Genomic DNA, 14599 nt, shown 5'->3' with positions numbered 1-14599 from the left:
ACTTTTCTCAACCGCAAAGCAGACAGACTCTGACAGGACGAACTGCTCGAACAGGACGACCAGGACGAACAGGACGAGCACGTAGCCGGAACTTCTAGGGGCTTGCGGGAGTTAACCGAGTATGTCATTTTATTGAATCAAAAACCACTCAGCTATTGAAAATCAATTTGTGCTGCAACAGCTGCGGAAGTCAGTCACATTCACAGTCGGGCTAAGGGAAAAACCCACTGATCCACCCACACGATGCCATTTTCCGCCTTTACACTTGCAATAATAATAAAAGTACATAAAAAGCGAAACTCAGCACTCGGCATTTGCATCAGCCAGCATTTTGAGGTGTGTGTGTGATCAGCAGTCGTCGCACATAACGCCTTTTAAACCGACTCAAAATCGAGTTAAGGGGGCAAGGGGCGACCACCACGAAAGTCCAATGGCATTCACCTGTTTGTATGCAAAATTATGCGGCACTGGGCCACTGAAAATTGATGGCAGTCACGTAGGAGCGGCGGGAGCATAAGCAAAAGGAAAATCCCCAGCACTCTGGGAATTTCCCTCCTTCTCTGTTTTGTTTTCAGCAATAAAAATAAAATGTAAAGCGAGAGGGAGAGGAGGAGGGCCTGCAAATGCAAATTACATTCGGAGGTGGAAAAGATGTGAGGATGCAAGTGTCATTACAGGAAGAATCAGGGGGCATTTCACGCAGCTTAACCAACGCCCTTGAGGATTTTCCAGCACCATCACACTCTTCGGCTTAATGAAAGCCTTTGGCCCTCTTATTTTGGTAAGAGCAGCTTAGGGTGGTGGTCATAAAACAAAATGGGGCGTGCCACACACGCACTACCCGGCCGAAAGGCTTTCCAAATGGCTAAGGACTTTCATACCTGACCTTCGAAATTCGAGAAAAGGCGTTGAGCCTGAGCCGATTAAGCTTATCCGGCGACCCCAGCTCCAGGTGCACGGTGTGTGGCCAAAGCAAACAGCATTCTGCAATTTTAATTGTGGCCAATAAATTTTCCATCAGTCAGACTCTCGCAGTCTGAGTCGGAATGCGCCTTTTGCATATTTATTAAGTGCTGGGAAAGTATGGCAGAATGGCACGAATTGCGGTTAACCCGGCCACAGGACGAAAACCCCAAACGGACAGGTTTGACTTGCCTCTGTCATCCGTCGGCATTCAATCCTTGCTCTCCCAATCGCAGTGGCATTTGTTATGGTTGCTGCTGCGGCTGTTGTTGATTGTCAAATGCAAATTGTGCCGCCTCAGATTCTGACTGTCTTTTCATATCCTGCAGCTGCCGGGCTTGAGGGTGTATTGTTTTCGTATGGATTCATGTAACTGGCAGAGGCAACAGAACGTATTTTTTCTTATCCTTAATTTGTGTTAATTTACGTAGGAAACGTTGGAGAGCTTAAAGAGTTTTGATTTTTGCGAATAGCCATAAGCTCCTTATCTACCTAGAAAACTTAATACGGATAATAAACTTGTTTAAGAAGGATAACTTAAGCCAATGTGATCCCCGGAATTATGCAACCAGATTTTAAATTACTTTAAAGAAAAAGGTTGGCTTTACTCACTTTCAGAGTTTAAACATTCTTAATTGTTGTGACTATTAATTGCATTTGGGCTAATTATTTAAGCAGCCGTGATAGTATCAGGTATTCATTATTCTCTATCAGGATTTAAACACGCTTATTACCAGCCCTTATATAACATTTACATAAAAGTAGACAGTTTTTGCATAATAAATCAAAACTAATGAGTACCCTCATAAGTATGCAATAGATTTTTGAAGCCGCCTTAAAGACCAGGTAACGTTTTGGTCGCTTTCAGGACTCAATCTTGCCAAGCTGTTGTGAATGTCAGTTGCAGTTTGCAGTTGACACAAGCAATTTGAAGCCGCAGTTAATGAAAATTGAAAAGTGTTCGTTCACATTACGCATACGCCAAGAGGTCCGGTGTAGAGTGTGCTTATGTGTGTGTGTGGTGCGTCCTGAATTGGATCGATGAGGCATTGTGAGAGTGATGTGGTTGCATAATCGCTGCTCTACATTGCTCGCTGCAATGATCACACAGCTGCACACACACGGCGGACACAATGACACAGCAGGAGCAGCAACAAGCAAAGCCATTAGAAGTTGCAACAGTTTTACAACAACTATCCACTCCCCTCCCCTCCCCCTCCCCTGTCATCCCCGCTTTTGCGTCCTGTTTTTGTGTTGAGTCATTTTTGCGCTCAGAAGCACTCACTAAAACAAATAAACACTTTGCGCATTGTTTCGTTTTGACAAATGCGTGTAATTTACGGAAATGTTGTGTTTGTACATACCGTTTTCCCTCCTCTGCTCGCAATCCAGCTATCTGCTATCTGGCCATATTCCCGTGCTCCTTGTTGGCTAAATAGTCTTAGGCATGTTTGCAGAGCTCTTGGACTCCTTAGCCAGACTCTACGCTACGGCAGCGGCAATTAGTTGGAGCTGGGAAAAAGCCATGAAGTGGCGGGGGGAGGGGGTCTGATTCTGACCACCCACCCATCCATGTCCGCCCTGCACACATTTACACTTACTCTAGATTACAAAGACTGCAGCGGGCTAGAAAAATATAGGTTAAAACTGAATGTTCAACCCCCCCACCCCCTCCATCAGTGGTCCATGGCTGCTCATCAAAGTGGCAATAAAATATGCTTTCATATTGCCAGTGCTCGAATGGGCCATCGTGGGCCAATTGAAATGCTTATTACAGGGAGGAGTGGTGGGGGCGTATCTGGCATCGGGCTGTGGTTAAGCAGATCAAGCATGGAATCACAAAGGACTCCTTTTGTTGGCCAGCGCGCTTTGTTGCGGCCTTAATGAGGAAATTTCCATTGGCCAGCTTGCCCAGCTCGCCCGCTCGAGTTGGCAATTTACGATACCTTTGTGGTTTCAATCTAGCAATGGGCAACATAATTAAAAATTGTGACAGCCATAAATTTTGTTTTGGGTTCCTCCTCCGAGACAGGAGATAGCAGATAATTAAAGTGGCTGGGAAAAAAAAGCGCAGAGCGAAAAGAACACAAAACGGGCTCTAAGCCGGCAACTTTCCACTTTTGGGAAGTAGCTTAAAAAGCCAAGTGAAATCAATTAGGTCGCAATTTATGTCACACAGAGAGAGAGAGGGCAGGGGATTGGTGGGGTCGCAGCACTTTAAGCCTTTTTAGTCCTGGCCAAGGCAACATTTGATTTCAGTCTAGCAGTGCAGGAGCAACAGCAGCTGCTCCTGATTGCACTGCACTGGGGGATGCCCACATCTCACAAAGTCCCCAAACGATCCCATACCCATTTCCCATTTCCCTCAATCCCCATTCCCCAGCCAAACGCCCCCGACCACGCCCCTGTCCATTTAGCAGCTGGCTGCGGGCTTTGACGTCCCCTTTTTGGATGGGACTTGGCCTGTTGTAAAGTGTCAAAACGTGTACTTGTCGCTGGCAGGATGTGCTGCTGCTGCTGCAGCTCCTTTAATTTGAATTTTATGCACTGCATGCATAAATTTATGGCCCGGGACACGCCTTCAAATGGCGACGACAATGACAAAGGCAACATGACAGGCACATGTCCATTATGGCCAGACGAAACCACGCTGGCGTCGCCACTCGGGCGAAGTCTGCCCATTTAAATGTGCTGGTAGACACCAAAAGAGCACTCACTGGGCTGCTCAAGATCGGCCATCCGCTTATCTTTTTTGCCTGGCCAAGATGTCGTCTTTAATCGTTGGCCAGCATATTCTGGGGGCAGTGCGTTAAATGAAATCGTTAACTGGTTTTTTTCCATTTCCATTTCCGGCCTTTGGCTGGGCATTTGCGTAAAAATTAATTACTCATTAAATATGGGCGCTTTGTGCTGTGTGAAAAAATTAATTTTTAATTGCAATCGCTGCGAGTGAATTAATTTGTATCAGTGAATTCTTGGCAATCGCTAAATGGCATTCCAGTGAATTTCATCCTTTGTTGTCAGTCCCGCCGAAACATTGATTTTGATATCGCGCTGCGCCATATGGACGCCGAATGCATGGCAGCCTTAATATCCTGCCTGTCAGCTAGTCACCCACCCAAATACCCAGCCACCCAACCACCCACTCACCACCCACTCACCACCCACTGTAAACCACCTTCCGTATGTGTGGCCTCGCCCCAACTTCTGTCGAGCTGTCAAAGTGCTAAAAATAACATGTCGAAAACGAGCTGAGGGGGGTGGGGCGGAAAAACAAAGTGGAAAACCTGCCGAAATCAGAAACCGAAAATCGAACGAAGCGCATCGAGGCGATGCGAACTGCAGCGAACGCGTTCTGCTGCATTATAAATACCGCAATTGCATTGAGTGCAATGATTTTTAACTTGTTTTGACGTTCTGACATCATAAAATCACGCTTCACTTCTGTCTCCCGAAATTCGGTGCGAAGAGCGATGTTGCGATTGACGATCCAGGACCAAAAAGTTAATGGAATTGACTGACAGCCTGAAAATTAAAGATTTTTTAGGGATTCACCTGCCAACCGTGCTGAGATACATTTTGTTTTCAGTTTGATTAAGGCTTTAATTTACTTCCTTTTTGTATTTATTAAAAACTGACCTGCTTAAACAACTGATTTGAGTAAAGGCTACATTATATCATAATTAATTGTGCGCTTCAAGATTAACTTTTTGAATCAGGACATTCATAGGTAATTGGCTAATAATTTATGTCCAAAATAAATAGTTTGCTGATAGAAATATCATATATTAATTGATGGTTTCAAAACATGAAACCCACTGACGATAACCTCATTTTGTATAAAATTAATGGATGTACTGTTAGCTTCATAATGCATTAAATATATGTGTGGGCCAAGATTTATTGGTAATATTTGAGCTTGATTTTGTGGGTTTAATTGTGCCATTAAACTAAAATATATGATACCACAGCCTCAAGAAATATTCAAGAAATTCTATACCATTATTATTGCTATTTAAAAGGTAATAAAAGTGCAGCTTTCCCAATATTATTGCTAGACACAATAAATATTATGCTTTCCCTTGTTTTTTCCATTCAGAGTAACCTGTTAATTGTCCCCCACTACAATTGAGATTCTATTTTCTGGGGTAAAAAAGCAAATTAAATGCATTGCAGAGCTCATCTAATTATGCAACGCCCATGACAGATAGCAACCAAACAGGCCGACAACTAAACTACTAACAACGTACGATAATAACAAGGACGGCAAGGACAACTAGGCTTACTAAACTGTGACCCCATGTCACACGTGGTTTTAATTATTGTTACAGACTGTGTGTGTATGTGTGTGTGTGCGTGTTTGTGTGTAAGTGCGAGCATTTGAGCCTGTGTGCGTTTGTCCTGAGCGTAATTACATTTTGTGGCATTCGGCAAAGTGTTGATTATTAATTAAAATGGCTTTATTCAACGCCTGGCAGCAGACACAAATGCAATGGCCATCATAGTATCAGTTAAATATTTAAGCATTCCTTTGCCTAAATACTGTCCCTGTAATCATGGCTCCATTACGGCATAACGAGTGTTTTGGAATGTACACTGAAATAAATAGAAAAGCGGATTAACACATGGTAAAGGGGATGTATTTCGTAATATATACAAATTTGATATTAATAGTAATATTAGACTGTTGAGAAACATACATTTATTGAGATGAAAATTGAATATGAATACATTTTATCATAAAGCTAGTATCATTGGGGTAGAACATCCTTTTTCTCAGTGCATGTAATATGTGTGCATGTGGCAAAAACTGAAATCAAAATGGTTGGCAAATAGTTGCAGACAAAGTTGAAACGGAATGCAACGAGTTGCGAGTGTTAATGGCCTGTAATTAAACTGCAACGTGAGACGTTTAAGTGAAAATTGCATTTTGGCTAATGCACTTTCTCCCCTCTCTCCCCTTTCTCTTCTCTTTTCACCCTCTTTTTGCAGAAGGATCTGTTCGTGAGCAAAGTTGAGCCGACATCGCCGCGAAACGAACGCAAATTCTCCGCTGCCACAGCGCCATCGATGAAAACAAAGTGGCTGAAAGCATTTAAGAGCCTAAAGCCTGCTGGTTCTGGTTCAGCACAACAAGCAGATAGGTGAGTACTGCACCAGTAAGCCTTCAGCTTCTTTTTTCCACCCACCCACCTACCATTTTCCCGCTGTTACACAACATTATCGGGCATAGAGCAAGGCCCATTAAGTCGAATACAAGCCGCAGCAGAGTATCTAGTAACTGCGGCGTGGGCGGAGGAAAAGAAACCCCTGCCAGATACAAAATGAAATAGTGCGGCGAATGCCAGTAGGCACCCGTAGTGGAGGGAGGACAAATCGGGAACGGGGCCGCCCGCACATTAATATGACTAAAAGCTTGTGGAAAACGCGAAAAATTATTCAGGCATCCAAGGGTAGAGCAGCCAACCGACATCCCATCCCATTTCACATTCCCATCCTACATCCCCATTCGCAATAAAATACTCTGAAAGAATTCCTAATATTTGCACAATCCGGATTATGCAATGCAATGCAGCAATTGCACTCGCAATTTACAAGATAATTCCATGCAAATTCAGGTGCATAAACCGGGCACTCCACTCTAGTTTAAGCTAAGCTAAGTTCTACTTGCCATAATAATGATCTCTCCACTTCTTCTCTATATAAATTTACGTATATACCATCTCCATTCGAACACTAAATGCATTCGATATGCTTTGCCTAACCAAATAAAAAAATAAAACAATGTCTCGATATTTAATCGCGATCTATCAGCCAACCACCCCGACAAAATCAAATGTACCACGCTGTATCAACCGTATTGACTTTGAGGTAACCGAAATTCACAAAGAACCACAACAAAAAAAAAACCATCACCCAGCATCTAAATAGTCCCATAGAACCCACGTATATATGTAAAGACGAATATATAGTGTAATCGATTCGAAAAGGTTGCTGTAATGTTGCACGAAAATGTAGAATTAGCTGAGAAAATAAACACCGCTTACAACCCGGCTAATTGGTTTCAAATAACGCATCAACTGCAGCACACGACACACTGTATTATTTGCCTATGTTTGTAAATCGATTTAAAATTCAATTTCAACACACACATATCCCCAACACATTTAATTTGTCTTCGGGCGCCGTAAATGCCACCTGCGCCCAGTAAATGTCATCAATCACATGCTGGGCGGCAATTAAAATCCATAGCTAGTCGAACTGGCACAAAGACAATGGTCTGGATTCTGTATTCTGTGTTCTGTATTCTGGAACTGTTCCAAGTCCAGTAACAAAGTTTTCCCTGTTCGATAACTACGGATAAATGTGTCGCTATATGTGTGTCCGTCCGTCCGTTTGTCCGTTTTGTCCGTCTGCCTGTTCCATATGTTCCGGACAAGTTTCCGGCTGCTCCCAGTAAATTCCACTTGGCGCCATTCGAAGCATTGAAAAATATGCGAAAAATTGCAAAACTATAAATTCTGCAGCCTGCCTTCCACCCACATGCACACACTGCAACCTAGAAACTGCGAACTGCAAATGCAACTGCAAACGTTGCAACATCCAGTGGCAACAATACTTAATTCCGTGCCGCCAGCTTGCCCTGCCAATGATGATAAATCGGAAAATCTTCTCGGCTTAGTGAATGGGCAGGGGGTGCTTAAGTGGGCTCTATCTCTTCAAACTTCATTTCGAAATATTCGCCACCCTTTTTTTTTTGGGGGTGGAAAGTACGGGTACAAATACACAGAATAAATACCACTCGTATATATATAACACTCGTATATATTTGCAAACGTGACAAGAAAATCGCAGCTAAAAGTTTGGCTGTGTTATATTGCAAAAGTTTCGTCTGAAATTACGGAATGAACGAAACTAAACCTCAACTGACCCCCAAAAAGAGAGAAAGCGAGCCAGTTACTCATTACTGCTTTTTATGGGTTGTTTTCTTTTTTATACCCTTGCAGAGGGTATTATAATTTTGGTCAAAAGTGTGCAACGCAGTGAAGGAGACATCTCCGACCCTATAAAGTATATATATTCTTGATCAGGATCACCTCCTGAGTTGATATAGCCATGTCCGTCTGTCCGTCTGTCCGTCTGTCCGTCTGTCCGTCTGTCCGTCTGTCTGTCCGTCTGTCTGTCCGTCTGTCTGTTTCTACGCGAACTAGTCTCTCAGTTTTAAAGATATCGAATTGAAACTTTGCACACACCCTTCTTTCCTTTGCACGCAGTATATAAGTCGGAACGGCCGGGATCGGCCGACTATATCCTATAGCTGCCATATAACTGAACGATCGGAAATGCCATAACTTTGGTGTTTGTAAAGTTAGGAAGTTGGGATTTTCTATGGGTTTTATATTTGGCTAATCAATCCGACATGCCGAATTTCATAAGGATCGGCCGACTATATCCTATAGCTGCCATATAACTGAACGATTGGAAATGTCATAACTTTGGTGTTTTTAAAGTTAGGAAGTTGGGATTTTTTATGAGTATTAAGAATGCATCATATGAATAATTTTGGAGAATATAATTTACAGAGTATTCTGCAAGGGTATATCAACTTCGGCTCCGCCCGAAGTTAGCTTTCCTTTCTTGTTTATTTCCATTTTCGTGCATTTATTTTTTGTTGGCCCAATAAAAGTTTTAAGTTGCACACAAACCAACTAATGAATATGTTATGGAAATTATTATAATTAAACCATTACTCATGCTGCCCAAATAGCTAAAGAATTTCCGTTTTGTTTTTAGCATTTTGCCATAGCTCTGCACCCGAAACGAAAACCAAAACACCCCAAAACATCTCCTCAAAAGCCCAGTATAACTAATTAAAATTAACTCCATAAACCCCGAACTAGATAGTTCCCTTAAGTATATCAATTAATCGTAATTACCCCAGTATAAACCAGTTAAATACTGTACATATCAATTGTACATACCTGTAAATTGTACATTACTGTACCTAGATAATCAACACCTCGGGCATTATTTGTTAGCTAAGTCTATCAGTTAGTTTGATCAATATTTAGTTTAAGAATTACGAATATATTCAATGTCATCGTGTCAGTGTTCATTTGTAGCTGCCAATCACAATGTTGCACTTTCTCCCACAGCCCCCCGTCAATGAAAATGTGCCAGAAATCTGGGTGTTTTTGTATACCTTACGCATTTGCAAAAAAACAACTTTATAAATATTGTGCCAATGTGCTCAACTGAATTTATTTGCCAGCCGGTCTGTGTGTTCATCTGTGTGCATAAGCCACTTACAAACAATCAACGTCGAGTCCTAGGCCTCTGAGCCTGGTTCTGCCTCAACAATTGCCCCATTGTGAGTCCTTCTCCCCCTTTTTCCCCCCTTTTCCCTTTCCCTCCTCCCTTTTCCAGCCCCGAAAGTCCTTCGCCTTTTTCTGGTAAATAAAACAAAAGTGCCAGAGGGGCAGGAAGCGAGAAGGAAGCCCTTGCAAATTGGTTGTATCTCTCTCGCTTTTGTATAAATATGAAAAACGAAATTGCTGAAATGAATTCGATGTGTACACAATATAAATAACACAATAATTTGCATAAGCATCGTGGATTGAGAGATCTGGCCAAAGCACGAGATCACGAGATTGTAAAATACTCGGGGCAGTGATTAATTGACCAATTTCCTGTAAATCCAATTAAGTTGAGTACCGCACAATGTGTGTCTGTTTATTTTAAATACAATTCTTTTTAATGTATTTCTTGTCCAAACATATAGACACACACATGGCACACGCACCATCGGTCTGATTAATGTGTATTGTCCGTTGTCCAATGTCCAGTGTCCAGTGTCCATTGTCCACACTCCATTGTTCATTCGCCATTGTTTGCTGTTGTCACTGTGCACATAGCGTATAGATATACAAAAACATAAAAACATAACATAGCATAAGAGCAGCCTTCAAATGCAATGTCTGTTCATACGATTTATGAACATATGTTTAGCCATTTGGCCAACTCTGGCTTTGGGGTTTTGGGGTTTTGGGGAAAAGTGCAACACTTGCGACTCCATTAACGGGTCCCCCACTAACCCCTCGATCCGTCTCCCTCACAGGCGCAATGGAGCCTCCAGCACAGCCTCCGAGCCGCTGCGTCCCAACCTGGATGGCAGCCACCACCTGCAGGAGTACACCTACAAGAAGATAACGGCCTGCGACGTCTGCTCCCAGATTCTGAGAGGTGGGTATGGCCAAAGTGGTTCTTTAATCCGTTGGCTAAAGGGGTTAGATAAATTTGCTAAGCATATGCTAGGGTATGGAAGGGGAATACATTTTTGAGATCTGAACTTTTTCCAATTGAATCATATCCTAAACTTTAAATATTTATAATCAACAAAACATTTTTAAGGCTTTTTATATTTTTGTGCCCTTAAAAACCACCAGTCTATCCATCGGCTTCGATTTGTTTTATCAAAACTTTGGAAACTTTTGGTTAAATGATAGAATGTCATACCTTGTTAAATTCGTTAAAAAATTTCCAATCGAGTGGGATTCACAGTTTAAAAATTTCATTTGAAACGATTTTTGACAACAAATGATAATGTAACGCCCTATGAAAAATGGCGAAATCCGGAGATCAAGAAAAATCAACTTTTATTTCGGTTTTTTGATGAAAACCCTGGGAAATAATGGTTAAACCTTGGAATGCCATACCTCGTTGAATTCGTTATAAAATTTACAATCGAGTGGCATTCACAGCTAAAAATTTTATTTTTGGCCGATTTTTCGCAAAAAAAGAAAATCGGTCAAAAAATAAATTTTTCCAAATCAACCTAGAATCGATAGTTGAGATCGTTAGTATCATAAAAAAGTAATTCTTGTATCTGTGGGTCGTATTTTGACTAATTTATAACAAAAAACCCTCATTAAAGGCAGTGTTAACAGCCCTTATAACTTATACATATGTAAATGACAGCTATAGCTTATAGTCATCTCAAGGGATGGATTCAAAATTATTTAAACAATAGCAATAAAAGAAAGGGAAATAATCATAATTCTTCGAAAACAACTGGGCTCTGCAAATTTTGCACTATGACTCTTATGGCAGCCCAGAGATACTGATATAAAAAGGTCTAGGGTCGAAAATGTCTCCATTACAGCGTTATAAATTCTGATCAGAATTATATGGGAATCCAAATTAATAACAGGAACAAAAAAATTTAAATATATATTATTTTCATGGAATATGTCGTTTTTCTATTAGCTGCAAGTAAATAGTAACGATTTTAATATTTGAATGATGGGTACTTTGGGTATTGTTAAGTCGAGTGCGCCCACTGCAGCACCTTAATACGCCTTAGAGAAAAACATTCTTAACCCTTCCGCTTTTGCAGGCCACACACGCCAGGGATTGCGGTGCCGCATCTGCAAGCTGAACGCCCATGGAGACTGTGCCCCCAATCTGCCGCGCTGCCAGCCGAAGCAGAAGCTGCTGCGGCGCCAGAAGAGCACCTCGGAGCTGGAGAATCGCGTTGATATCGAGGAAGAAAGTGAGTATCTGGCACGCACCAGCATCACAGCCATGGCCCCAGAAAACAGAAACAGAAAACAGAAAACAGAAACCAGAAAGCAGGCTAAACACACTCTACATACTAACCGCTTGAGGCCGACTAACGAGTTGCATGGGATAACGAAATGCGATGTGCTGGCAAGCGAAATTCCCCAACAATTTGTTCGACTGGCCGTGCCCGTCCCGAACTGTGTTTGCATCGAGGCATTTGCATTAGCATTAGCATGTCCTGCTGCAGGACGAGGACCTCCCCTTCCAACCCCCACCCCGTGTTCACCTTGAATATATGTAGGACTCCTAAGCGAATGCATTCCGTTTTATGGCCAACTCGGCTCACCTTCCTTTTTGGAACAGACCGCATCAGCAACATTTTGTTTGCCGCTCGGCAAACATTTATTGATTCGAGCTGGCCAAAGAGAATGCCGAGTCGAGTGGGAGTGGCTGGTATCAGTTGATTTCACAATGGATTTATGGCAATCGTGGGGCATTCAGATTGTGGCAACTTGTGATTTGTGTCGCAATTCTCCAGACCTCAGCGAGCAAGAACTTTTGCAATTTCCCTGGCTCCTTCGGTCTCTCTCACACACACACACACACTAACACACGCACACCCTAACACGCATTGTAAAATATATCCTTAGAGTTCCGTAGATGATGATGATTTCCTGCCCATTGAACCGTAAACAATTGTCAGGAGGAAAATAGAATCTGTTGCATTCCCTGCGGGTGCGACTCTGCCATTTATGTAGTTTATCCATCAACCACACAAATTCCAAATTGCCGACTCTCGACATTTATTTGATTAAATCAATATGAAATCCTCTTCCCTTCCCCCCCAAAAAAAAAAAAAAAAAAAACAAATACCACAAAACTATGTTAAACACAACTAGCCTCGCCACAGGAGTCGCTTGTTGCAGCTGCAGCAGATCAGGCGGCAGATGATCCGAATCCCAATCTGAATATGAACACGAATCTGAATCTGAATACGAATCCGAGCGCAAGTCAGTTGAATGTGCCAAATGCGAAGTTCCGTCAAAAGACGCCCTTCATGCATCGCATTGCGCAACTAGGTATCGGTATCCAAATGAACAGTATTATTCGATTACTAGTATGTGCCATAAACGTACATCCAACATCAATATATATTAATACTCGTATAGTATGCGCCAGATACTCGATTGAAATGCGCTTGACCTTATGATTTTGTTTCGTACTTTGTGTTTGACTGTTGCGCTTTTGACCCACTTAATTAGCGAGATAATCAGCGAATGACAACCAGCTCAATAAGTAAATACAATACACACACACACACCCTACACTATTAAAAGATCACAGCCCACACAAATATGTTAAGACCACACAAAAGGACAAATCGAAGACCCTAAAAAAAGAGCTGGGGGACCACTCAACGAAATCAGTTCAAGTAGTGGAGCATGTGTTGTAGCCGCAATACTCAGTACTCAGTTATCAGTAATCAGCATTCAGTAAATATCGAAAAGTTCACTAGAAATTGCCTCACGTCTCATACACCGCATAAGTGTTTTTGGCTACTGTTTTTGGATCGGTTTTGGGTACCACATCTTAGACATCTGGATCAAGGGTCACCATCGGGCCTAGAGTAAAGTAACATCGAGCTTAGCTGTTCGTTATTATTATATGTACCTACCTACTTCCCACTCTATTATACATTCGATGTCATGACAAGTGTCCCCAGAAAACCCACCCACCTTATCATCAATCTCATACCCAATTATCGAATCGCCCCGAAACCACTTGCAATTTGTACTAATGCACTTCAACAACGCATCAACAACATCATCATCCCAATCCGACAATTGAAAATCGAATCGAATCGAACCAATCCGAATACCAAAAATAAAAAACTGGCCCTTCATCAACCGTACCGTACCAACTTGTCAACTCTCCTACTTCGGCACCAAAAAAAAAAAAAAAAAAAAAAAATCAATAAAGAAATAACCGAAATCGATCAAATTTACCGCGTGCTGAAACAAGCCGGGGAACTCAAATCCGGGCATCTTGCAGCAGGCGCCGACAAGTCCGTCCAGGGCAAGCAATTGGATGGCGGCGTCGCGGGAGGAGCGGCGCTTCCGGTTCCGGTTCTGTCCGAGCGGGAAATGGGCAGGGCCCCGCCGCCGGATATACCCATTGTCAGTGTCTCGGAACTGGTCCTGCAGGAGCAGCAGCAGCAACAGCAGCAGCAGCAACAGCAACATCAGCAACAGCAGCAACACCAGCAGCAGCAGCAACAGCAACAGCTACAACTGCAGCAGCAGCAACAACGCAGTCTGGCATCGGTGGCGCAGGCGGCGGCGGTACGGGCGGGACGAGGGGTCCGTCCGCCGCCCGTGGCCATGCCCATTCTGGGCGTGCAGCTGCAACAACAGGAGCTGCAGCAACAGCGCGGCGGCCTGCCGGTGCCCACCCAAGATATTTCGAGTAGCTCAGGTCCGACAAGTCGCCAAGTTGCTGCCCAAGTAGTTTGTGTTATTCTCTACTACCTTCCTTCTCTCTCTCTCTCTCTATATATATATTTATTATATATCTCTGCATTTTTTCGCTCATTTAACATTTTCGCAATTTTGTTTGAGAATCCTTGGTTGTAGTTTCGGTTTTGAGTTCGGTCTCCCACCACCTCTCCTTTGTATGTCTCGAGTCCCGGATCCCGTCTCAGTGCCTCAGCTTACCCATTAAACCGCATACCAAATACCAAGTAAAGTCCAAAAAACCAGTCACCAGCTCATCTAGTTATCGGGCTACTTTTCTCTCACATCTTCTGCACCTGACTTGTAGAGCAGACAGTATACTGTAGTAGTTCATCTCTATCCACATAGTCGCATTAGTCACACACAATTGCATTCCCTTTGCGAACATATTTAGATTTGGCATAAATATTTCAATTTCACATTGCGCTAACCAAATAATTGCTCATACGCCCCATTGCTTCGCTTTGGAGTTGATAGACTTTTTTTGGCCAGTTTCAGCACACACGCCCACACAAACACGAACACTACTGAAACACAAATAACAAGCAACTAATAACTCA

General features: G+C 42.6%; 1 protein-coding gene across 1 annotated transcript in view; it reads left to right on the top strand.

The window, feature by feature from the left end:
- Positions 1 to 14599, top strand: part of LOC108039822 — a 63883-nt gene that overhangs the window by 37056 nt on the left and 12228 nt on the right. Inside the window, 4 exon segments of the mRNA XM_017116910.2 lie at positions 5956 to 6107; positions 10082 to 10206; positions 11360 to 11515; positions 13579 to 14001. Coding sequence (XP_016972399.2) covers positions 5956 to 6107; positions 10082 to 10206; positions 11360 to 11515; positions 13579 to 14001 — 856 coding nt within the window.

Source organism: Drosophila rhopaloa, unplaced genomic scaffold (genome assembly GCF_018152115.1).
Source record: "Drosophila rhopaloa isolate 14029-0021.01 unplaced genomic scaffold, ASM1815211v1 contig_115, whole genome shotgun sequence".
Classification (NCBI taxonomy): Eukaryota; Metazoa; Arthropoda; class Insecta; order Diptera; family Drosophilidae; genus Drosophila; species Drosophila rhopaloa.
This window is presented reverse-complemented; position numbering and strand designations above follow the sequence as displayed.